General features: G+C 40.5%; 1 protein-coding gene and 1 long non-coding RNA gene across 5 annotated transcripts; one reads left to right on the top strand and one right to left on the bottom strand.

Annotated features, from left to right (window-relative positions):
* Positions 1-16154, top strand: LOC112155753. Of its 3 annotated transcripts, none has more exons than XR_004949683.1 (3): positions 1-97; positions 2547-3157; positions 15853-16154. It is a non-coding gene; the product is annotated as an uncharacterized LOC112155753 (long non-coding RNA). The 3 variants fall into 3 exon arrangements; XR_004949684.1 differs by lacking the exon at positions 1-97 and adding an exon at positions 1974-2198; XR_002920841.2 differs by lacking the exons at positions 1-97; positions 2547-3157 and adding an exon at positions 6754-8877.
* wrap53 (WD repeat containing, antisense to TP53) lies at positions 14438-23417 on the bottom strand. Of its 2 annotated transcripts, none has more exons than XM_024287624.1 (11): positions 23105-23248; positions 22662-23020; positions 21842-21980; positions 21232-21327; positions 21043-21151; positions 20195-20283; positions 18888-19111; positions 17472-17683; positions 17207-17310; positions 16203-16346; positions 14438-16092 (listed from the first exon to the last, which is right to left on the bottom strand). In XM_024287624.1, exons 2-11 carry the CDS (start codon positions 22855-22857, stop codon positions 15873-15875), a joined length of 1533 nt encoding a protein of 510 aa, XP_024143392.1. In that variant the 5' UTR covers positions 22858-23020; positions 23105-23248; the 3' UTR covers positions 14438-15872. The 2 variants fall into 2 exon arrangements, with proteins under 2 accessions (XP_024143392.1, XP_024143391.1); XM_024287623.2 differs by lacking the exon at positions 23105-23248 and adding an exon at positions 23258-23417 and having other exon boundaries at positions 14439-16092.

Below are 23417 nucleotides of genomic sequence, written 5' to 3'. Positions count from 1 at the left end.
GGACCTTCAGGGTGCAGCTCAGCTGATGGACAAACTGTTTCTTCTGTCTCACCACTAACACCAGTCCGGGACAGGAAGGATGAAACAGGTACCGGAGGTGAGTCAAAGCTGGAGCTGCACTGCCCCCTGGTGGCGAAAGGCTGAATGAGATCAGACAGCAGGAACATGATGGAGCCTCGGTCTGGGAAATGCGGAGTCATGACTTTAGTTTACTTTATTACACTGTAAAACGTTAAAATTTGGATCAGTTACTTTGAAGTGTGTCATTTGTTATATAAAAACGAATTAGTTTTCAGTTATTTTTAACACTGTGAAAAATAAAGTCGTGTCTTAATTTTTTAAAACTGTAAAAAGTGAAATATTGGATAAATTCCTAAAATATTTGTAATTTAAACTTGTTGGTTTTCATCATTGTTTTAAACTGTAAAAAATAAAATAACTACTTTATTTTTTAAACTGTAAAAATAAGTTTATTTAAATTTATTAGTTTATCATAATGTTTTTACACTGTAAAGAATAATGATTATTATTTTAAAATAATGACTATTTTTTTACACAGTAAAAATAATAGTCATGGAGATTTCTTATAGTGGAAAAACAATAAAGTTATGACTTTGTTTTTTGCACTATTAAAAAGTCATGAACTAATATCTGCAGACTGTAAAAAGTTTTTAAAAAATGAATCTATTATCAAAAGTTCTGTAATTTGTTACATTTAAAATATTGATTTTACATTTTTACACTAGAAAAAAATCATGACTATAATTTATACTTTAAAAATAAAAGTCACGACTTTATTATTTTTTAAAGTGTAGATAAATACTGTCATAACTTTTTTAGTGTTTAAAACAAAGTCACAACTTTATTATTTACTTACTTTATAAAAAACTTTAATACTGTATTATTTTTACATTGTTAAAAATATTCATAACTATTATTTTGCAGTGTAAAAAATAGTCATAACTTTTTTAGTGTGTAATTTGTTACATTAAAACTTATCAGTTTTCATTGTATTTTTGCACTGTAAAAAATAAATGATCACTTTATTATTTTTGACACTAAATGATAAAGTCATTACTTTTTTTACACTAAACGGTGAAAAATTGGATCAATAACCAACAGTTCTGTAATTTGTTACATTTAAACTTTGTTTTTATCAAAATAAAATTTTGAGTTAATTCAACTTAAAAAAATAATTTGATAAAAACTAATATTTTTAAATCTAACAAATTTTAACGCTTTCGATAATTGATCCAATTTTTCACTTTTTATAGTGTAGAGAACAAAAACTGTCCTTCATAACAAGACAGATCTACGTCACAAAATCAGAGTTGGTCTTTAAATCTTCTTCAGATGGTTGAAAGTTACCATTAAGGGAAGTCGATCAGCAAGGCGGGCCCATACTATTACACCACCACCACCGGAAACCCTGTTAGATCAGGAAACTTCTGGATTTCCTTGGCAACAGAAGTTTTTGTTGACCACGCCCACATTCCCAATTTCGTCATATTGTGAGTCATATCGTTTCATTCCAGTTGAGATCCAGGTATAAAATGTGCAAGCAACAGGCTATCTTTGGTTTTATCTCCATAGCAACCCTTTTATTTTGTTGTCCCCTCAGGGTGACGAACAGGTCTATGTATTTTTTAGAAGAATTGGCAAAAGTAAATTTCTGGATTTCCTTAGCAACAGAGGGTTTTTGCTAACCACGCCCACATTCCTAATGTGATCATACTGTGTGCTACATCGTTTCCTTCCGGTTGAGGTAGGGATTCATATATTTCATTTTAACAATATTTCAGTAAAAAATGTGCAAGCAATAGGCTACTTTTGCAAATTCTTTAGTTTTATTTCCATAGCAACCATTGTATTTTTTTGTCGCCTTGGGGTAACGAACACGTCTATGTATCTTTTAGAAAAATTGGCAAAAGTAAATTTTTAGATTTCCCTAGCAACTGAAGTTTTTGTTAACCACGCCCACATTTTTAAAATGTTCATATTGTGCATCATATCGTTTCAGTCCAATTGAGATGGGGATTCAAGTATGACATCTTCACAATATTCAGAGAAGAAATGAGGTGGTGAACGCCACTTTTGAGAACTCGCCACGCTAACACCATTAAAAATCTACAGATTCCCAAGCAGCCTCCCAATGATGTTTAAGGAGTTAGGAGGTGTTAGATGAATATACCGAAGAGGTAAATGTATTGAAGGGGATTTTATTTTTTTGAAAATTCAAGATGGCTGCCTCTCAGTGAGGTCAAAACTTCCTTTAGACAACGTGTGTTTTGCTTTCGTTGGTGGATTTTGAACTATTTTTTTGAGCCGTGTAAGAGATTTTGGCTCCATTTGTTCTTTTGAGGTTGTTTACGAAGTCAAAAATTCATTTTTACCATTTACTTCATGCAAGTTTTGAGCAAAATTTTGGCTAAAATGTGCCGCAAAACAAGAAACTATCTGCTGTTCAGCAACAGAATTCTCTTTCTTTTCTGTTGTACCTCCGTTCTTTTAAATCTCTTAAAGTACTTCTTCTTTTTTTATTTTAGCTTCAGTGACTTTCCCACCGAGGAGCTCCGGAGTCACCTCTGCCACGTTTGATTCCCATCATCCATCAGCTCGGAGCTGCAGCAGCAGCAGATGAGAGGCGGCAGGAACTTTTCATATTTGTCATTGAAAGTGTGGAGAGCTCGCCGCCTCCTGCTGCTGCCGCACAGCTGGGGAAGAGAAAAGAGAGGAAGGACGGCGGGGGAGGAGCCATCACAGAGCGGAGTTTTGCTCAAGGGCACTGCGGCGGAGCAGATGAAGCCGGGTCTCGGGGGATGGAGTCAGTCGGCTAACATGCAGCGTTTTCCCTCTAAACGAGAAGCAGATTTTGTTTTAAGGTCCAACAGGAAGTAAGGAGGGAAAATAGAGCTCCGATGACCTCTAGTAACCTCTGCAGGACAGGTGACGCAGCAACCGCAGCGTTTCTCCGCCTGCTGCCGCCTCGCGGTCTGGTTTATTAGCTCGGGCTGACCTCATTCACCGCACTGACCTTCAACTCTTCCCTCATAACCGCGTCCTTCTCCCCCCAGAGGCTCCGGTTCACATCTGCACCAGCTGCCAGACTCCACCACGCTCCAGCACTGCATGCACCAACAGAACATAAACAATTACAGTAAGTGTGTGGCTAATGCGAGCCGCTGCAGGGATTACACGCCGATTGCTGCAGCCTGATGGGAGTGAAATCTACACTCATCGTGCGTTTTTGTTGGTGGCGTGTGCTGGCAATATAATCTGTACATGTCTCACGATACGATACGTATCGCGATACATCCTGAGACTATACCAGAACAGTTTTCTTTACATTTTTTTTTTAAGCTTAAGCTCCATTGTTTTTATCCGAGCCCGCTAGTTTCAGTTCGGTTCCCATCCCAAGTAAAAACTATGAGGCTGACTGAACATTTAAGACACGCTGGAGATCCTGTTGTTGTTGTTTTGGTCGCTGTGTAGATGTTTAGGTGGAAACCTACAGTAATATGCTGAAGGACGCTCACAAATAACTGAGTAAATATCTAGCATTACCTGTGATAATGCTAGTGTGAATCCTGTAAGCTGAACATGGCTGCTGAAGATGCTAGTGATGATGGAGGAAAAGGCTTAAACAGATAGCTGAAACCTGTGAAGCTAACAGAAAGTTAAAATACTAGCTAAATGCTAAAGAAACTGAAAAAAGCCTAAATTAGCAAAAAAAAAAAAAGGCTAGCATGTAGCTGAAATATTAGCAAAACTCCAAAATAGCCTAAAAATTTGAAAAAAAGGCTAGTATTTAGCTGAAATATTAGCTAGAACTCCAAATTAGCCGAAAAACTGAAAAAAGCATACTATAGGCAAAACAGCTAGCATGTAGCAGAAATATTAGCTGAACTCTAAATTTGCCTAACAAAACTGAAAAAAGCCTAATTTAGCCAAAACAGCTAGCATAAAGTTGAAATATTAGCTAAACTCCAAATTAGCCTAAAAACTCGAATAAAGCCCAAGTTTGCAAATAAAAGCTAGCATGTAGCCTAAATATTAGATAAACTCAAAATTTGCCTAAAAACTGAAAAAATAACTAAATTAACCAAAAACAGCTATCATGTAGCTGGAATATTAGCTAAACTCCAAATTAGCCTAAAAACGGAAAAAAGCCTAAATGAGCCATAACAGCTAGCATAACGTTGAACTATTAGGTAAACTCTAAATTAGCCTAAAACTAGAATAAAGCCTAAGTTAGCAAATAAAAGCTAGCATGTAGATGAAAAATTAGCTAATCTCAAAATTAGCCTAAAAAACTGAAAAGGCCTAAATTTGTCAAAACAGCTAGCGTGTAGCCCATGTATTAGCTAATCTCAAAATTAGCCTAAAAAACTGAAAAGGCCTAAATTTGTCAAAACAGCTAGCGTGTAGCCCATGTATTAGCTAAACTCCAAATTAGCCTAAAAACCCAAATTAGCCAAAACAGCTAGCATGAAGCTTAAATATTAGCTAAACTCCAAAATAGCCTAAAAACTGGAATAAAGCCCAAGTTAGCAAATAAAAGCTAACATGTTGTTGAAATATGGACGGAAGCCAGGTGGATTATGGGATGGCGACGATTAACAACATCCTATTATTTATGGCATTTGTTCATGTCTATGTACGACTAAGCAATACCTTCTGCGTGTCCTGTGAAACGACATTAGCTAACGACGCTAGCAACTCTTGCTAAGGACTTTTTTGAGACCAGATCCAACGATAATAGCAAATGCAAAGTTTTAAGCATAAAGCAAATACTGAACTTTCATATTAAGACGGGGGCCGCCCCTGATGGTCAACCAAAACGAGGTGACAAAAATTCCCGGTTTCTCGACATGCTAGCAAAACACTTTTTCTTTCTTTTTCCCAAAGATACAAAAACATCCATTCATTACTTTACTCCGTACCTTTTCCCCACTAAATCCGTGACTAATTTCATAACTGAACTCTGACGCAAAAAGAAAGCAAAATCAATGAAGAAGTGAGAAGTATGTAATGAAATGAACTCCTTTCTGCTCCGTCTGAGTGAACACTGATTAGAAGTGACAGTCCAAAGTCTCACTCCGACATCCCTCCCCGCCAGCAGGAGCTCCTGCATGAGTGGACACAAATAAAAGAATCTATTGTCGTTGGACACCTGAGAGAGCCCCGAACAGAGGCACGCATGACCGCCTGTTATCAAAGGGCCTAAAGTCTGAGCTCCGGTCAGCTCCTCAAAAACCAAACATCTCTCTGACAGCTGAGTAATTCCATCCACAGAGGAGGCCAAAAAAATTGGCTCTCATTTCAAGTTTGTTTCCAAAAAGTTCCTCCAAAACTATAATTTTTTTCTCTCTCCGATCCGTTCATCTGAGAGGTTGTTGGAAGACCGAGGAGGAAAAAATGTCTCAGGGAAGCTTTCCTGAGATTTACAAGCAGCTTCAGAAACGGCGTTGGAGGCTTCGCTTCTGGGTTTGGCTCCTTGCTTTGACCGGTCCAGCCAAGACGGGACGCTCGATCGTCTCTTCAGATCGTACATCACCACTTTACGTATAATTATTTCAAATCAATCCTCCTCTGACGCAGCACTGCCTCATCTGCAGACTCATTAATGCTGCTGATGTGCATATTTACAAGAGAATGTTGAGTAAAAATACCCAGAATGCTCCTGGAGGATGATAAAATGCAGGCCTTTGTAATAAATAGAAAGAAAGTGTTAGGAGACAAAGTGCAGAGAGACACAGTTCAGGTTTGTTTTTTGTTTTTTTTTGGACCAAAAGTTGATTTAATCCTTAAATAATCTGAAAAATTGTGGGTTTTCGGTACGAATTTTACTTTATCGACCCGATGTTCAAACCACTGTCTAAATGTCTTTGGTAAACTACGAATCTGATGATTGTTGGAGCATTACGTTAATATAATAAAGTCAAAAAGTGAGAGTATGGCCCGATCCGAATACTATCCCTTCTAACTCCCCCTTAGCCCTCCGCCTTCGTTTATCCCTCCGTGCTTGCTCCAAACTGAGGGTGGTAAAAAATATTTCCGACGTGTTTCGTTCAGTGACGTCATCCAAATCACCGGTAAGCTAGCGTTAGCGCGGAGCTTCCAGCGCTCGAATATACATTACAACAGCAGTTTTATAAATTTAAAATTGTCACACTGTAACATAAAGTTATTACTTACGTTTAAATGTAAACATCTGTGGTTCACAGCGTACCAAAGGGAAGAAAAGCGCTTCGTAGCGCGGCGCGGTTTACTCTCGCGATAGCGGACTTTGGACATCTCTTCAAATCAAGGGGGAGGGCTAAGGGGAAGTGAGAAGGGGAGTATTCGGATCGGGCCTATTACTTTGTATTCTATGTGTTACAATTCAAAACATTTAGAGGCTGATCATGAAAAACGAATTATTGCAGAAAAAACAGGCAAACATGAAAAACAACCATTGACTGTACATGAGAACTGGACTGAGTGACCCCGCCCCCCCTGGTGTCCCAAACAGGAAGTACCTGCTGGCTCCAAGAAGCCAAAATCTCTGAGGTTTCAATAGAGAAATAAACAACTATTCTATTTTAGTTATTCTATTTGTTAGAATAACAGTTTTTTTAATGTCTTAACACAATATTTTTTTCTGTAGTACAAGATATTCAAGTAAAAGTATATTGTATCAAACATTTGCTTGATAGATTTTGAGTAGTCCACTTTCAAGCGGAAGGCTGTGGACTTCCTACCAGCTCACTCCTGATTGGGGATCGTAGTTGCCATAGAGTGTTGACTCAGACCGATTTGGACCAATCACTGTTCACTGATGTTCTCTGGCTCCAACATGGCGGCGTCTATACTGGGAAAATAATGGCGACTGAACTGACTTCATTTCGTTGGAGCTAGAAGGTCTATATTTTATCTATCCAAAAGTCTAATCTTAATAATAATCATTGATAATTCTCTTTTTTTGAGACATTTTTTTCAGTAGTGCAAATTATTCAAGTGATAAACGGACCAATCAGGTGCCTCGATAAAAATAGGTTAGTAGTTCAAACCATTTGGCAGATTTTGTGCTGCTCTGTGGCGCTCACTTCTGATTGGTCAGAGCAATCAGTGCTTACTGACTTCCTCTGGCTCCAAAAATCGTGGTTTAAGAAAAAAAAAATTGACTTAATGTAATTGGAGCCGGGAGTAAAAATGTTTCAATGGGTGACGTCACATTCACTCGCTGCAGTTCAAAACGAACCAGGAAACACTCAGAAATGTTGTTTTAATGTAAATTAATTGATATAGGTCATCTATCATGACAAAATTACTATAACATGATAAAAAAAAACAAATTTCATTGGAATGGTTCTATAACAAACAGAACTCCACTAAAAACAAGGCCATGAGTCAAGGCAGGCAGGTGAGGCTCACCTGCAAAATACAGCGTAGAAAATGAGTAATTCCTTTTTTTAATTAATAGTTAAAATAATACGATTCTTTTATTAGTTTTGTTCTGTGTAGATTTTCAACATTTCTTTGGCAAAAAAAAAAAAAAAAAAGTTGTGAATTTACAAATTTCCTGTTCAAATACATGAGAAAGTGGCAGGTGAGGCACTGGCATCATAAAAGATACTTTCAAGAGGTAGTGGTGTGGATTTCCAAAAAAACTCACTCTGGATTGGCAGGACTGGTTGTCATAGAAACGTATGATAGCAACTCGGACCAATCACTGCAAACTAACGTTCTCTGGCTTCAACATGGCCGCGTCCAAAATCGTGTTTTAAAAAATTCATTCACTCGTTCCGGTTCAAAACGATTTGAAGAAAGAAATCCTGTTTCGATTGTAAATTAAATTATTTAGGTTGTCTTTCGTGACAAAATATCTACAAGAACATGTTAAAAACTGTTTAACAAACAGAGAACTCCACTGAAAACATGGCTGTGATCCAGTGATGTGCAGTCAGGGGAGGAAGGTGAGGCACAGCAAAACCTGCAAAATACAGCTTAGAAAACGATTCATTTCTTTTTTAGTTAAAGTAAAAATAATTCTGTTCTATGATTACTTTTTTGTGTAGATTATAAAACATCTCTTTAGTAAAAAAAAATTGTGAATTTACAAATTTCCGGCTCAAACACATCAGGGCGGCAGGTGAGGCACTGGCATTAGAAAAGGTGCTTTCCAGTAGTGGTGGTGTGGACTTCCAACAATCTCGGTCCTGATTGACACGACTGGTTGCCATAGAAACGTGTCAGAACAACTCGGATCAATCCTTGATAACAGACGTCCTTCAGTTTAAACATGGCGGCGTCGAAAATGTAGGATTTTAAGAAATAAAAGAATCGACTTAACAGTTTTCTAGAAAAACTTCCCATTAACTCCACTGACCAATCATCTGCTTTTTGGGCCCCCCGGGAATTCTGGGTAGTTGTAGGAAATCCGTTGGGGCCTTAAATAAGATTAATGATGCTTTTGCTTTATTTACCCCGATACTAAAATTGTATGACCGCAAATTAATTCTGATTTAATTTAGATTCATTGAAAGATGTTGATCAATAGGCCGATTCAAAAGGTCAAACCGAGGTTGACCCTCACACCCAGGTCTCTGAGTGCTGCTTCGAGGACATCTGGCGTCTTCATCAGCCCTTTGCTTGCGCCAGCACGCTCTTCCCAGACTCATCTTTCCCAACTTTGATTTTGTTTTTCGTTTCCTTCTCACGCCTCTGCCTCCCCTCGTACGCCTGCCTCCTCAGGTTCCCAGCGTGACACCTCCTCCTCGCCTCCTCCTCCATTTGCCTCCTCAGCGTCCAGCGGAGCTGGTCTGACCCGACTCCCTGCCCCGCCTGCCTCCCGCGAGTGCGAGGAAGGGATGAGAGGTCCGTGTTGCCCCGAGGGTAGGTAGAGGGATGAATCCAGGCCCTTCTGCTCTCTAGCTTTCCCCAGAGTGCAATTATGCGAGCAATTATTATCCCTGGGCGTCGCGCACACTCTAAACCGCCAAGATCACATCCAATCTGCCGGGGCCGGCTGGGAGACAGGATTCTTAATGCACTTCAATAGGCTCTCTCGGAGGATAACTAGCTAAGGAGATCGCCACAGGGAATGTGTAGAGCAGAGAGGATGAGAGGAGGATGAGATGAAGGCAAGAGGACGTAGAGATGCACATGCTCAGTCAATACTCTATATGTATGAGGGCTTATTTATCCGTGAGGGAAATATCAAAGCGGAGCCACCCGTCTCCACTTGTCTGGAACCGCAGAATAGATGATGATACGACACGTCTTAGGCCTGTATTAATGCTCCGAGCCGTTTCAGATAGACATCCATACGTGAGGCTCCACATCTGGAGTGAGAAGGAGGAGATCAGGCTCCAGGGTGAAATGAGACCCGCCATCTCCTGGTTCCCAGAGCATGTGCAGGTGCCAATTATTTCCACATCTAATGTAAACCAGAGAACAAGAGCGCGTCGATCACATCTGCTGCCTTTTGACGGGATATAGGATGGCTCTGTAGGAAGAAAGCTATTTCGAACTGGGTAGTGAATATCACACCAGCTCGCCTATACTGAGGAGACACTGTGGAGGTGATAAAAAATATGTATGTTTTACCCCAAAAATGTGAGAATATTTAGATCCACTGGAAGCTCAGAACTAAACTAATGCATAAAAAGGCAACACATTAACAACTTTTTGTTTTATTTTCTATGATACTAGTGATATCTTGACTTTTAAATTATTTTATTACACCAGAAGGCTGCATTTTACGTTTCCTTGAGTTAGCTAAGTGTTTCTCTTGTCTTCAAGGTCTAAAAAAGTGTTTTATTTTAATTCACTTCATAAAACTTTACATAAAATGAGTCCGACTGTTTTCAATTTGCTTAAAGTCAAAATAACTTGTTTATTAAATCAAGTTAATGCGAAATAGCTTAAAAACTAATGCTAGAGCAGTTTGAGCTAGCTAGCTAGCATTTTACAGCTAGCTTAAACTAAAGTCTACCACTATTTTTAAGTTTTTTCACCAAAATAAATATTATAATCACCCTAATTGATTCATTTGACGTTTCTCAACATTAAAAATTCTAAAATTGAACTATAATCTTAAGAGTAAAATGGTGAGGAAAAAAAAAGTTTGCTAGCATTAGCATCCTAACTTGTTAGCAGACTTTTATCAAGCAAGAAGCTAATGCTTAGCAGTTTTACTGAAATGATTTAAGATGTTTTAGTACGATATAAGTTCCACAGAACTTTATCAAGCTGTCATAGATGTTAAATAATTGAGATTTGTCGCAGAAATTGTTTTTACGAGTCATAACAAAACAGCTACTAATAAAACTTGACAGATACTACCCTAACGGCATAAATCTTAAAAAAAAAAATATATCCAGGAAGTTAAAAATGACCAAACTTTTTGCCAGGTGGATCAGATTTGGTGAAGCTAATTTATGATCACCCAATTGTAGTCTGGACAAATAAAGCAAAAGCATCATTAATCTTATTTAAGGCCCCAACTGAATTACTACCCAGAATGCCCAGAGGGACCAAGAGGCAAATGACTGGTAAGTTTGGAAAGTTTTTCTAGTACTATTGACTGTATATTAGAACTGGAGTGAGTGAGTGTGACATCACCCATGAAAAAACTTTAACTCTAGATCAACTTAGTCACCAGGTTGTTTTTTCTCCTTTAAATCCCGATTTTGGACGCCGCCATGTTGGATCCAAACGACGGGAATTAGCAGTATAATTAATATGATACTTTTAACATGTTTTTGTAGCATTTTTTTTCACGAAATAAATATAAATTAATTTACGATTAAATTTCTAAGTAGTTTTTTTTTTTCATATCATGATGGATCTGGAGAAAATGAAAACCAGCGGTTTGAAAAAACCCAACTTTGCGACAGAACAACTGGAATGGGTACCCAAAGTCTCCCAATTCTAAATCCGACTCTTGCAGACATTAATATTTTAATTCTCTGCATCTGAGCTGCCATCTGGCTCAAAACTGTACAAGTGGATAGCTCTGATGTTGCTTGCTGTTTATTTGCTACGCTAATGTTAGCTTGAGTGTGTACACAAAGAATGCTGGGAAATTAGTGAAAGGCTAGCTTGCGTGCTCCTGATGATCTGTAGAAAAATGCCTTAATCATAATTGAAAGATTCTACAATAGAAAACAATATAGTTGGACTTTAATGGAAAACATCGGTTAAGAGTTTCTGTTTTCTGATCAGAAAAACAAAAACACAAGTTCCCATTCGTGGAGCAGAATAAGCGTCTCCGTCTCAGGCCTGTCAGAGCCGGGTCAGAGGGAGTTCTGGTGCTAAGCGCCTGAGAAACCCATTCAAAGCCTCGCAGAGATAAAGAAGCTTCCCCTTTGACATCTGGACAAATGCCGAGCGTGACGGCGTCTAAAAGCAACAAGCCGCCGGCTTCGTGTCCTAAAAAGCACATTTTGTTTGAAAGGCTGCGAGAGAGTGACAAAGCGGAGAGCAGTCGAGGCGTTTTAGCTTCTTGGCTCCAGATTTGAGCGCGCTCTCTTCTTCTGTGCTAATTCAGCTGGGGTCACGCCGCTAAGTGTTCCGCTTGAGTGCTTCACGGTGGGAACAGGAGATTCAACAGGCAGACAGCCATTTAAATAATTGTTTTCAAATGTCTTTCTTAATATTAAGATCCCATTACTTACTATTCTGCACGCTCCCCGATGAGGAGCGCGGAGCTGTTGAGTTAGCGCGTGCGCCCGTCTAATGGAAGGCACTTATGCGAGGCCATGGAGACTCCACTCAGGATGGAAGCGGGGACAAAACAGAAACACCCAACACTTCATGCGGATTGGCTCATTAGCCGCACAAGTGCAAAGACAACAGCGCCGGCGTCTTGGGACGAAGATAACGGCCTCGCTGTCGCCTCCGTCGCAGATGACATTTTCTGGACGTATATGTGCAGAGTTGATCCATAAAACTGAATCACGTGGGAACGGAGGGTTGATTCTCTGAACACAAACTTCTCTCAAGTTCTCCACTTGTTTGATTTAGAACTTCATTACAGGGAAGAGCACTTCTTCTGAGCATTCATCACAAGCAGGACTCGCCGCCGCCGCCGCTGTTCTCACGGCAACAGAATCCTTTAAGACAATAATCCACAACAGCAGGATATTAAGGAAGCTCACATTTACAGCTGCTCATAAATACAACTACATTTCCCAACAGCTGGGCGGCACAGACGCACACAACGCCTCATCTCCTGGTTTATTTTCTGCATTAAATTAAACAATGCTGTAACTCCTTATGAGCAGAAATGTTTCATCTAATCAGAGCACACGCAACAACGTGACCTCATCAAACGCCGACACCGTGAATCGTTTGGGGAGAGCAGCTGTTTGCTGTAGTTTATGAGGAATCCAGGGGGAAAAAACACACAAACAGGAAATTATGAGGCTGAGACACGCCGGCCGGCTCGCCAATGTGATCCTCAGCAAGAATTTCAATTTCAGTAACTGAAAGTGAATACTTTTAAAGAAAATTCTAGTTTTTTAAACATGTTTTTTTGTTATCTTATTGTTTTACTAAAAAAAAAAAATGAGTCTGAAAGCATTTTTGTAAAAAGGGCATTTCCATGATCATCTTTAAAATAATAAAAAAAAACATGATTATTTGGGATAGTTGGGATGTCAGAGCGCTATTTCGTTTAAAAAAACATTAAAATGTAAGTTTTGAAGGTTTAATTAATAAGCTTTTTGAATCTTGTGGTATCATCAGGTTGGAATTATGGAAGGAGCAGAGTTTCATCTGCACAGAGAGAAAGCAAATAACTTGTGTTTCTGCCTACTCTATTTCCAGCATGCAAAATTGCAACGGAAGATGCCCCAACCATGAACCTTGGGGTACACCTATTTAGAATCAAACACTTTCAATTGATTTTCTTGAGCTCAGTTTTCTTCTGTTGGACACAGATAGCTGTGATTGGTGTGTCAGGTGAATTATATCACTTCTGTGACTTGGACTTCTGTTACTTAAGGAAAACAAACCTCCATTTGTCACACCTTCATCATTTGTGTGTTTTAAAACTAATAACATAAAATTAATAAAAAACAATCTAATAAACTGTGATATGAAATTGAAGAAGAAGCCCCAACTACGAACCCTGGGGTACACCCAAATAGGACAAAAATGCTTTGAGGAGATTGTTTTAAGCTTCACTTTCCTCCTGTTGGACACAGAAAAAAGGATAAACTCCCATTTTTCACACTTTTGTCATTTGCATCTTGGCAATATTTTTAATTAAAAACACAAAAAAAGAAAAAAAAAAAAAACATCTGACTTCAACAAATTGTGTAATATGATGAATTAGAAGAGGCCCCAACTATAAACCCTGGGGTACACCTATTTAGAATCAAATGAAACTCTGAATTTATTTTCTTAAGCTCAACTTTTCGTCTATCAGACCCCTATGATTGGTGCTTCGGATAAATATCAGACTTCTGTTCTTTAAAGAAAATGGGCAAACCCACATTAGTCACACCATCATTTGTGGTTTATGTATTAAAAGAAATCTGATAAATTGTGCTATGAAATGAAGAAGCCCCAGCTATGACACTTGTGGAACACCTGTGTAGAATCAAATTAACAAATTTACGATTGATTTTAAGCTTTACCTTCCTCGTGTTGGATGATGGGTAGCTGTGATTGGAGTGTCAGAAAGATGAAATCAGACAAAAAAAATGTACAAACCCTCATTTTCCACCAAACAGCAGCAGTTTGGGATCATTAAACATCAAAGAAAATTGACTTTTAATGAGACACAGCTTCTGCTCTTTGTGCAAACTTTCAACTCCACTTTTAACTTTTGGGAAGTTGGGAGAAACTGATTGGTACGGTTGTCAATCTTGCAGCAATTTGCAGAGAATTAGCATACGGTGCTGCTACTTTATTGATTAAGCCAATCACCACTAAATGTGGGATAAGTGCGGAGCCGTTCTAATCATCAAACGATGTGAAAAAAGCATTCACATACAAATCAAATTGAAACGTCTCTTCAGTCGGTCGACAGAATTTGCGGTTTTTGGGTTCGAATGGGTCAGCTTGACACCATTCTGCGGCGCATGTGGGGATTAAAACTTTCATCAAAGCCTCTTCAGATTCCCAATCATTATCTTACATGTATTCAAAGCTTCTGCTTTGACCCGTTTATCGGCTTTGATAACATCCTTTTGCTTTTGTTTCCTTCTGACTGGATGTAATTTCCACTTCAGAGGATAAAGGAAGATCCTGCGGCGGCGAACAAACTGATTTCTTTTTGTCATTTAAGCTTTTTGATGAGGATTGTGACCTTTCTACTGCCTCTCTTTTGGCTTTTAGTTGAGGTTGAAGTCAAAATTGTAATTTCTTGTCTTGTGTGGCCAAGAAACAAAGACTTTATCCAGAAGAAACATCTTGAAAACACACAAAAATAAGAGTCAACGACAGAAAGAAGATCCGACTTTAATCCTCTCCACCTGTTGGAGTCACAGACCCGGTCGCGGTTCCACGTGCCTGGCGGCGGAGTCGACGTGTTTTTCATTAGTTTTTGTGAGTCAGGAACATGAAACTGTAGAGGGCTTGAAAGAAACTCCAGAGGATACAAGGCTAGCGCTGGAGCGTGACGAGTTTCTGCCAAACCGGCAGCAAACGCCCCGCCGTGTGCGACAAAAGAAAACACGGTTACCAAGCAACGCTGGACGCAACGTCCTCGTTTGGGGAAAACAAAACCCCCAAAACATTTACTTTGCTCTCTGTTGTAGGTTTGTGCTGCGGCTTAAGCGGGTTTCTCACTGCGAGTACATTCAAGAATGATCACGACTTTACAAAAATATACGTCTGTAGGCACAGATGGACGGAGCGTCCGACACTTTAAAAACTTTACAAAAGCAAAGCTTGAAAACTAAATGGCACAAAGGTTTGTGTGGCAAACGCATCGCTACGACTCTTTTCGCACTTTTGAACCATTAAAAGATCATAAACTTGATAACAATCATAAAGATCCCCTAAAGGGACATCGGAGGAAATATACAAAGTTCATGTAAAACAGAGAAAAAAAATCTGGTTACTCTTTGGTGACCACCAGTTGCTGTTTTTTTGCAAAATTGAAAAAAAAAAGGATTCTGGTTACTATCTGGTGAGCACCAGCTGGTATCTGCTTTTTTTGGAAAATAATAAAAAAGAAACTGCTATCTGGTGAGCGCCAGTCGCTATCTGGTGAGCGCCAGTCGCCATCTGGTGGGCGCCAGTCGCCATTTGGTGGGCCCAGTCGCTATCTGGTGGGCGCCAGTCGCCATCTGCTGGGCGTCAGTCGTTATCTGGTAAGCGCCAGTCGCTATCTGGTGGGCGCCAGTCGCTATCTGGTAAGCGCCAGTCGTTATCTCCTGGGCGCAAGTCGCTATCTCCTGGGTGCCAGTCGCTATCTGGTAAGCGCCAGTCGTTATCTCCTGGGCGCAAGTCGCTATCTCCTGGGTGCCAGTCGTTATCTGGTAGGCGCCACTCGTTATCTGGTGGGCGCCACTCGTTATCTGGTGGGCGCCACTCGTTATCTGGTTGGCGCCACTCGTTATCTGGTGGGCGCCAGTCTCTATCTGGTGAGCGCCAGTCTCTATCTGGTGAGCGCCAGTCGTTATCTGGTGAGTGCTAGTTGCTCTTTTTTTCTCTCTCAAAAAAAAAAAAACAAAAATGAAAATTTGGGTACTATCTGGTGGGCGCCAGACAGTAGCCAGAATTTTTTTTTCCTATAAATTTTTTTTCCGATATCACTTTAGGGGCTCCGTAGAATCACATTTAGTCAAAGACAAAAAAAAATTTAAGGGATTCAAATTGTAAACTTGAAGTAAAAGATGTTTTTGTTAGGAATGAATTTGGTGAAATCGTCAGTTTGTCGGAGCCGGCTCCTCCCGGCTCTCTTCGGCGGGAGCGCCGACCGGTCCGGCCCACCACAGAGTCAGGGCGTTGTCCTGCCGCACCTCCTGTTGGGAGATGGCAGCCGCCCCTCCCTCGGTGTCGGAGGCAGACTCGCCCTCGCTGTCCTCAGGCCACGGGAACTGGCGCTGCCCGCTGGACGTCGCCAGGAGAGGCATGAAGGGGTGCAAGCTGCAGAAGAAGAAAAGAGGCGGAGCTTAAACACTCAAATAAAAGCTAAAATAAAAATGTTATTTTTTTAGTCGTTTGTTTGCAGCCACAGACCGCTAAAGAAAGCACACCTGATCCCGTTGGTGCAGTCCCAGTGAGCTTGGAACCTGAGCTGAGGCTGCAGGAGTCCCTCCTCGCCATCGGGGGGTGCCGTCTGAGTGTCCCACACTGACAGCCCTCCCTCGGTGTCTCCGCTCAGCAGATACTTGCCCGACCTTAACCAGAGAACAGTTCAAGTAAAGCACCAAGAGGGATTGAAGATTTGCAAGGTTTTAAGGATGTCCCCGCCCCCTGAAGTCATGTGACCGACTGGTTTGTGTGGGGAGTATATATACAATCTAATTGTTGGCTCCACTGTTGCTGTCAGTAAACCTCCAATTCAAAGAAATATAAAGTAAAAATATTTTGTATTAGATCATCATTTAAATACTAGATTGCGTAATAAGCCTCCTGGTGGTGATGCAGTGAACTGACCTGGCTGCATTTTTTTTTTTTTTTTTTTTAGGGAACTTAAACTTTAGGCAAAGACTGGAGTCATGTGACCTTATGATTTTTGTGGGTGGGGGGTTCTGAAACAAGATTTTTGGGTCAAATCAGGTAAAAGTCATTTTGAAGTTGACAAATGAGGTGCGACCTGTCAATCTAAAGGCCACGCCCACATTTATGATCAATTTAACTCTTAAATGAAAAACATAAAAACTTCTATCAATATACTTGTGAGAACTTATTTTTTTTAAACTTTAATTTTTATTTGGATTTTGGAACAATAACAATGAACTTGTGTGAACTTAAGTATGATTTTTGGATCAGACTTAGACGAGATTGTGTGACAACCCCCCCTAGTGGTGAAGCCGTGAACTGGACCAGTTCCAGTTTTGCTGTTGAGAATGAGCAGAATTATGACAATGAACGAGTTTGATTCATGCTTTCTGTCTCCTGAATCTCGATTCTGTTGAATCTCGATTCTGTTGAATCTCGATTCTGTCTCCAAGTATCTGTCCTGGCTGCTCCGGTTCCAGGAGCCGCTGCGGCGCTCTTCTCCAGAACCTTTTCACGACCTGCAGGGTGAACTTACGGGTCCAGGTCAAAGTAGATGCGCTGGTTTGTGGTCACGTTCCTCTTCAGAGAAAACACCACCTTCCCAGGTTCTCTCAGATCCCAGCAGAGGATCTCTGGATCCTGGTGGCACAAAGACTCACGTTAATCCTCCACAACCCAATCCTAATCCCAGATGGTGGATTAAGACTTTAGAAGGTTTGTTCTTTAAGCAAACGTAAATCAAACTCCTTCAGGTCGATCTAATCTGCTGAGACACGCCCCCTCTGCCTGAAAATGCTGACCTTGCGCCCCCCGGTGTACAGGTAGTTGCCGTCGGGGGAGAAGAGCAGGTGGGTGATGCCCCCGTGGTGCAGGGTGGGCAGCAGAGCCAGCAGGGCGCCGTCCTGGCAGGAGTAGAGGCCGGCGCAGCGCGAGTACGAGCCGCAGGCGTACACCGACTGGCACGGACTGAAGGCGAAGCAGGAGATGATGCCGCTCTGGCCCCGCCTCTTCACTGCAGCGAGGACACCCGATTGGTCGGCAACGAGCGGAACATGGAGATAAAAAACAGACTTCTGATATTTGTCTTTTGTTCATCCGTAAGTATTTTTGTCAACAAAGCAGCTGAAATTTTGTTAGAAAAATTTGCAGACGGACTCTAGGACGCCAAGATACGATATCAATCATTAATACAGTTTTTAGGCTCTGTTATTATTATGACATTTTATTTTATTTTTCATTTGCATGTTGAATATACAACAGAGTATTAGGCTCAGTTTAGAAACAAAAAAACAATTTAAATGTCAACTCTAAATCTCATAAATTTACGAGAAAAACGTAAATGTATTACTTTTTTCCTTATAATGTACATGTTTTATGTCCTAAAATTATTACTTTAAATCTAGTCAATTTACGATAAAAAAAAGTCATTCATGAAAAAATTCAAAAATTAACAAGTTGTAAATGTACAACTTTTTTCTCGTATATTTATGTGATTTAAAGTTGTAAAATTAATATTTTAATTCTCATAAATTTACGAGAAAAAGGCATATATATACAAAATATACAAAAATTGTGAGAAGCCGTAAATTTACGAGAAAAAAAGTAATGAATTTACAAAACCAAAAAAAAAAAAAATCAAAAATTTACAAGAAAGTGTTGTTAATTTAAGAAAAAAGTCATAAATGTGAAAAAAATTGTATAATATAAATCAAGAAAAAATTGCAAAACAAAATTTAAAAGTTTAGGAAAAAAAATATGTTTACAAATTTTTTTTAAAAAATTTAATAGAAGAGAAAGAAATGCATACATTACAAAAATTAGCAAAAATGCAAAAATTCTCGAGCGAAGTCGTAAACTTACAAGAAAAAAACCTAAATAAAATTCAAGAAAAAAAATCAAATTTACAAAAAAAGTTGTAAATTTGTGAGAAAAAAGTAATATATTTAAAAAAAAATTACATTTTAAATTGATTTAAAATAAATTACAAATATTTACGAGGGGAAAAAAAGGTAATAAATTTTAGAGAATTTTTTTTTATAAATTTACAAGTAAAAAAGTCATAAATTACCAAGAAAATAATCAAAGTTGTTTATTTCTTGGAATTGTGCTTAAAGATCAAAGATGTGGATCCTCTCGTGAAGCTTTATTTCTGGGTGTTTTCTACAGAGACGACTGAACTGACCACTCTCTTGATGGCGTTACGATATCAGACTCACCCATGGTCGGGCGCTCCTCGCAGTCTCGTCCGGGCCGCTCGGTGTGGAACACCCGCACCGTTTTCTCGAAGCCGCAGTACAGCTGCGTCCCGTCCGGCGAGAAGCAGAGCGAGTGCGCCGCCGTCAGCTCGTCCAGGTGGTTGTAGGGCCGGAAAGTGGCGCGCACGTCGCCGTAGAAGGCGTCCCACACGTGGACCGGGTTGTCCCGGCTGCTGCTGGCCAGACTGTGAGACAGGAGAGGAAGGGGGAGGAGCTTAAACACCTGCAGACGGACCAGAAGATCTAATATGCTTTAGAGGAACCTGAAAGTGAAATTTGAGGAGCTTTTATTGTGGCAGATGGCAAAAAAAAGAAAATATTTTTGATGGAAAAGTTTTACAACCACAAACTTTCAAAGTAAAAGTCTTTCCTCCACAGAGTCTTCTCGCTGGTTTATGAATATAAACGTTTGTGCAGGGTGTCCACACATTTGTTAAATACAATGTTTAAACAAAGTTTCAATCTTTTCGTCTGCAGATCATGCCGGTCACCTCATAAGGATTTCCACTAACCAGTTTTAACCTTTACCAGTACTTTTCAAGCTATCTTTCCATTAATTTACACTTTCCCACAGACGAGAGTGGAATAATGAGCTAGCTAGCTGAGGCTAAACGATTTACGACCAGTTCACTTTGATACACATCTCAGAAACTTTTTTTTTTTAGATTGACCAGAAAAATCTTAGTTCAAATGAATTTAAAACTTGAGGAACCTGAGGAATTTAAAGCAAATGTTCTTTTTTCCCCTTCTCATCATTTTAGTCCTTCATGTTCTAGTATGTAATTCTCCTCGTTCTGTATTACATGTGCTGTTTTTATCTAACCTTCAAACTTTTTTTCATTAAAAAAAGCAAAATTTTACAGATTTCCTGATCAGAGTTTATCTACTGCCCCCTAGTGGTATTCAAACTTTTTTTTTATTTAAAAAAAAAAAGCAAACTTTTGAAGATTTCCTGCTCAGAGTTGTCCCCCTAGTGGAGAGATCTTGAAACTGCAGGTTTCAGTTCAAATTTTCCTTTAAATTGAAATTACAGAGATTTACAATAGTTTGTTTTTAAGTCATGAGTTCAAGATACACGACTTCATCCTATAATGGTGCTGTCAATCAACTACTAAAAGATACGATAACTGGGAGGGGCAACAGAGGGTAAATTTAAGAGACAATCTTTTGGACGATTTTAAATCTTTTACACCAACAGAAAACTGGTTTTCTAGAGTTCAGTCAGATCTCTTCAATCTTTGCTGCTGCTGCTGCTTGATGGAACTCACAAACACGTGTCCGGCTCCAGAGAGTTCATGTTGGGGTACCAGCAGTAGTCGTAGATGGTGTCTCCTTCAGCCATCCTCAGAACCGGACTCTGAGTCGAGAAGGGAAGCGAAAACACAGAAGAAAGTAACTTTAGAGATGGTGAAGCCTCACTCCAGCAGACAGAAAGTTTACATTTTCTAGAACAAACAATCTAAAGCTGCTCATACAAACAGAAAAAGCTGGTACGTCCTGCACTGGTAGAAAGCAACCAGAACCTGAACCATCTGAGTTCATAAACTACAACAGAACAATGATCCATAATTACAGCAAAATCCAAAACCGTCCTGTCCTTCTCTCCTCTGGTTACTATTTTCTCACAAATTCCTTCCTGGAAATTTCATTCCAGAGTTAAATAACGGATAAATGTCCAAAAAAAAGCCTCATTTGGGCCTTTTAACAACTGAAAAAAAATGTTTTTGGTCCAATTTCCCTTCACTTTGTAAAGCACGGAGGTGGTAGAATCATGGTTGGGGGATTTATTTTGCTTAATAGAAAGCTAAAGAGTAGAAAAGCATTTTAATGTTAGCGTAAAGTTCGTGGGGCATCTGGGTGCAGCGGGACAAAGCCCACGGCAGGTTCTGAAGCCGTCGCCATGGTAACCAACAGCACGTGCTCCACTGACGAAAGGTGGAAGCTTTGATGCCTGTTATGGAGCATGGAAAGACGTTGTCATGGCGACAGATGGGGTGAAATTCTAATCTGGGCTCGTTTGGACAGAAAATTCCTAAACCACCCGACTCAGGGGGACTCAAAGTGAGCTCAAACGGATTGATTTGATCCGGTTGGAGGCAGATGGATCCACACTCACCATCTCAGAGAGCGCCCCCCAGCTGTAGCTGTAGATCTCCGGCGGGAGGTTGTACAGGCGGAGCACGTTGTCCGCGCTGTTGGTCAGGACGCAGGAGCCGTCGGGGGCCCTGCGGGGGGAGGTGACGTTTGAGACAAACTGAAGGCGGAGCCTGAGAGCGCTGGATTTATCGACACAGCACTAACTTACCATTTGCACCCTTTGAGGTAATTCTCCGGGAACTTGGAGAACTCCGTCCAGGAGCCGGTCAGCATCTGGGGATCGTGGGTAAAATCCAAGCCGAGGCTGAAAGCAAACAAGAAGAAGTGGTTCAGAAACCTTCAAAAAGATCGACGTTAAAGACACAAATGGGCGTGAACTTGATCGGCCTTAAGAGGACGATTCACTCCCTGAACCTCCGTGTCTCTGCAGGATGGATTGTTCATTAAATCTCACTTTAATTCCGATTCATTCGACACTTTCTCCTCGTTTCACCATTAAAATGATGAATGCTCTCCATTATGTGATTAGTTGGAGCTGCTGTGAGGACGCTCAGCTTCAGGAGCTTAAAGTGAAGCTTCTGAACAGCTTGAAATGTCTCAAAAATGAAGATAAAACCTTAGAAAATTCAAAAACTGATGTTTTACTGGATCAAACCAATAAAGTTAGATAAAAAAAATGGGGAATTTGATTATAGATGCAACAAACTTTGATGAAATTCACTAAAAAAAAGTGTTTTTTCAACCTTTTAAAGCAGCACATCAGTGATTGAGATTCTTCATCATTATGGGTTCCACTTAGTCCAGTTCTCACAACCTACTGTTGTTCCACAGTAGGGCTGTCACTCCTGCACTCCTCCTCCTCCTCCTGCAGAGCTGACTCCTCCGGAGGATCTCCATTCTGGTGACATCCTTCCCGTCTCTGCTCCTGCTCTCCATCCTGCTCCTCCTCTGCTCCTTCTAACAGAAGCCATGTAGAAGAAATCAGGTTTAGCTGAACATGTTTAGAACTTTCAAACAATCACGTGACTGTAGTAGGGCTGCCACGATTAGTCGACTATTAAAATAGTTTACAACGGATTCAATAGTCGATTAGTCGTTACTTTATATTATTTGGAGTCGGAGTGTAGTAAAGTTGAAAGTAATAATGGCTTTATGCTAGCTCTTAGGACTATTATGACATTTCTTAAGGTTTATTAGCCTAATTTGGAGTTTAGCTAATATTTCAGCTACGTGCTAGGTATTTTGGTTAATTTAGAAATTTTTCCGCTTTTTAGGCTAATTTAGTTTGGCTAATATTTCAGCTAAATGCTAGTTATTTTGGCTAATTTTTTTTTTCCCTAGGCTAATTTTGCATTTAGCTAATATTTTAGCTGGCTATCATCTTCAGCATTTTCAGCTATTGGCTTCAGTGATTTCAGCTACCAATTTTAGCATCCTCGGCTATCAGTACTAGCATCTTCAAATTCAGTTTACAGCATTCACATTAGCATTATCGCAGCTAATGTCTAATATTTAGTTAGTTTAAAGCTAATGATGGTTAACATATGTGCTTTACATCCAGTCTGCGCATGATTAGTAGACTAATCGGGGAAAAATAATTGGTGATTAGTCGACTATTAAAAATAATCGTTTGTGTACCGTGCTCCGAGGGGCGGGGCATGTCATCGGCCCGATCCTCCTCCTCCTCCTCCTCGCTCCTCCGTGGCCGTTTGGGGGACGGCGGAGCCCCCTCCTCCCCACTCACCGCCGGTTGGGGCGGCTCCCCGTCCGCCTCGGAGTCCTGCCCCGCGCCCGTTACCCCCCCACCTTCACACCCCTCCCCCGTTTCGGACATGGCTTCTGTTCGACTGCCCCGCTCCGCTCCAGTGTTTCGGTGTGGGCTCCGCGGGTGGTGCCGTCAGACGTGGGTGATGTAGGTACTGCTGGGGTAGTGCTTCCTCTTGCAGTGGGGGTGTTTGAGTCTGCGGGGGTTCGTGGACATCACAACACCCGAACGCCTGCGAGCAAAAGCAAACACCTGTAGCTAGTTGTGACGCAAAACACGCAACAAACGAGGATTTAAGTGAGAATTAGCGACGCACTTTCACTCACTACGACACGAACTTTCACCAAACATGTTCAGTACTTAAAGTTAATCTCTAACAGTCTGTTTTGAGGAGAATTTAACCGAATATCAAACACTTCCATTCAGCCCCGCTAGCTTTAGCCGCCACTAGCTCTCTGAAGCTACATACCTGCGCAGTAGTACTCCGCGCAGCTTGGCAGAATTCCTCTCGGCGGTTTCGAAGGTTCGCTCGAAGGCGGTAAAAGCTGCAACTCCTCCGCGCGGAAACTTTCACGCGCTCCCAGCGAGAGGCGAACACAGGTCTTCCATGTGTCACGTCTCAGAAGTCT

This window comes from Oryzias melastigma, linkage group LG18, assembly GCF_002922805.2.
Source record: "Oryzias melastigma strain HK-1 linkage group LG18, ASM292280v2, whole genome shotgun sequence".
NCBI classification, from domain to species: domain Eukaryota; kingdom Metazoa; phylum Chordata; class Actinopteri; order Beloniformes; family Adrianichthyidae; genus Oryzias; species Oryzias melastigma.
This window is presented reverse-complemented; position numbering and strand designations above follow the sequence as displayed.

Excerpts from the sequence above, each read along its gene's own strand:
- wrap53 (XM_024287623.2), bottom strand. The coding sequence starts at position 22,857 with ATGTCCGAAACGGGGGAGGGGTGTGAAGGTGGGGGGGTAACGGGCGCG. Across the intron at positions 19,112-20,194 it reads CTGGAGCCGGACACGTGTTT|TCTGGCCAGCAGCAGCCGGG; the intron begins GTGAGTTCCATC and ends CCTGTCTCACAG. Across the intron at positions 16,093-16,202 it reads GACTGCACCAACGGGATCAG|CTTGCACCCCTTCATGCCTC; the intron begins GTGTGCTTTCTT and ends CTTCTTCTGCAG.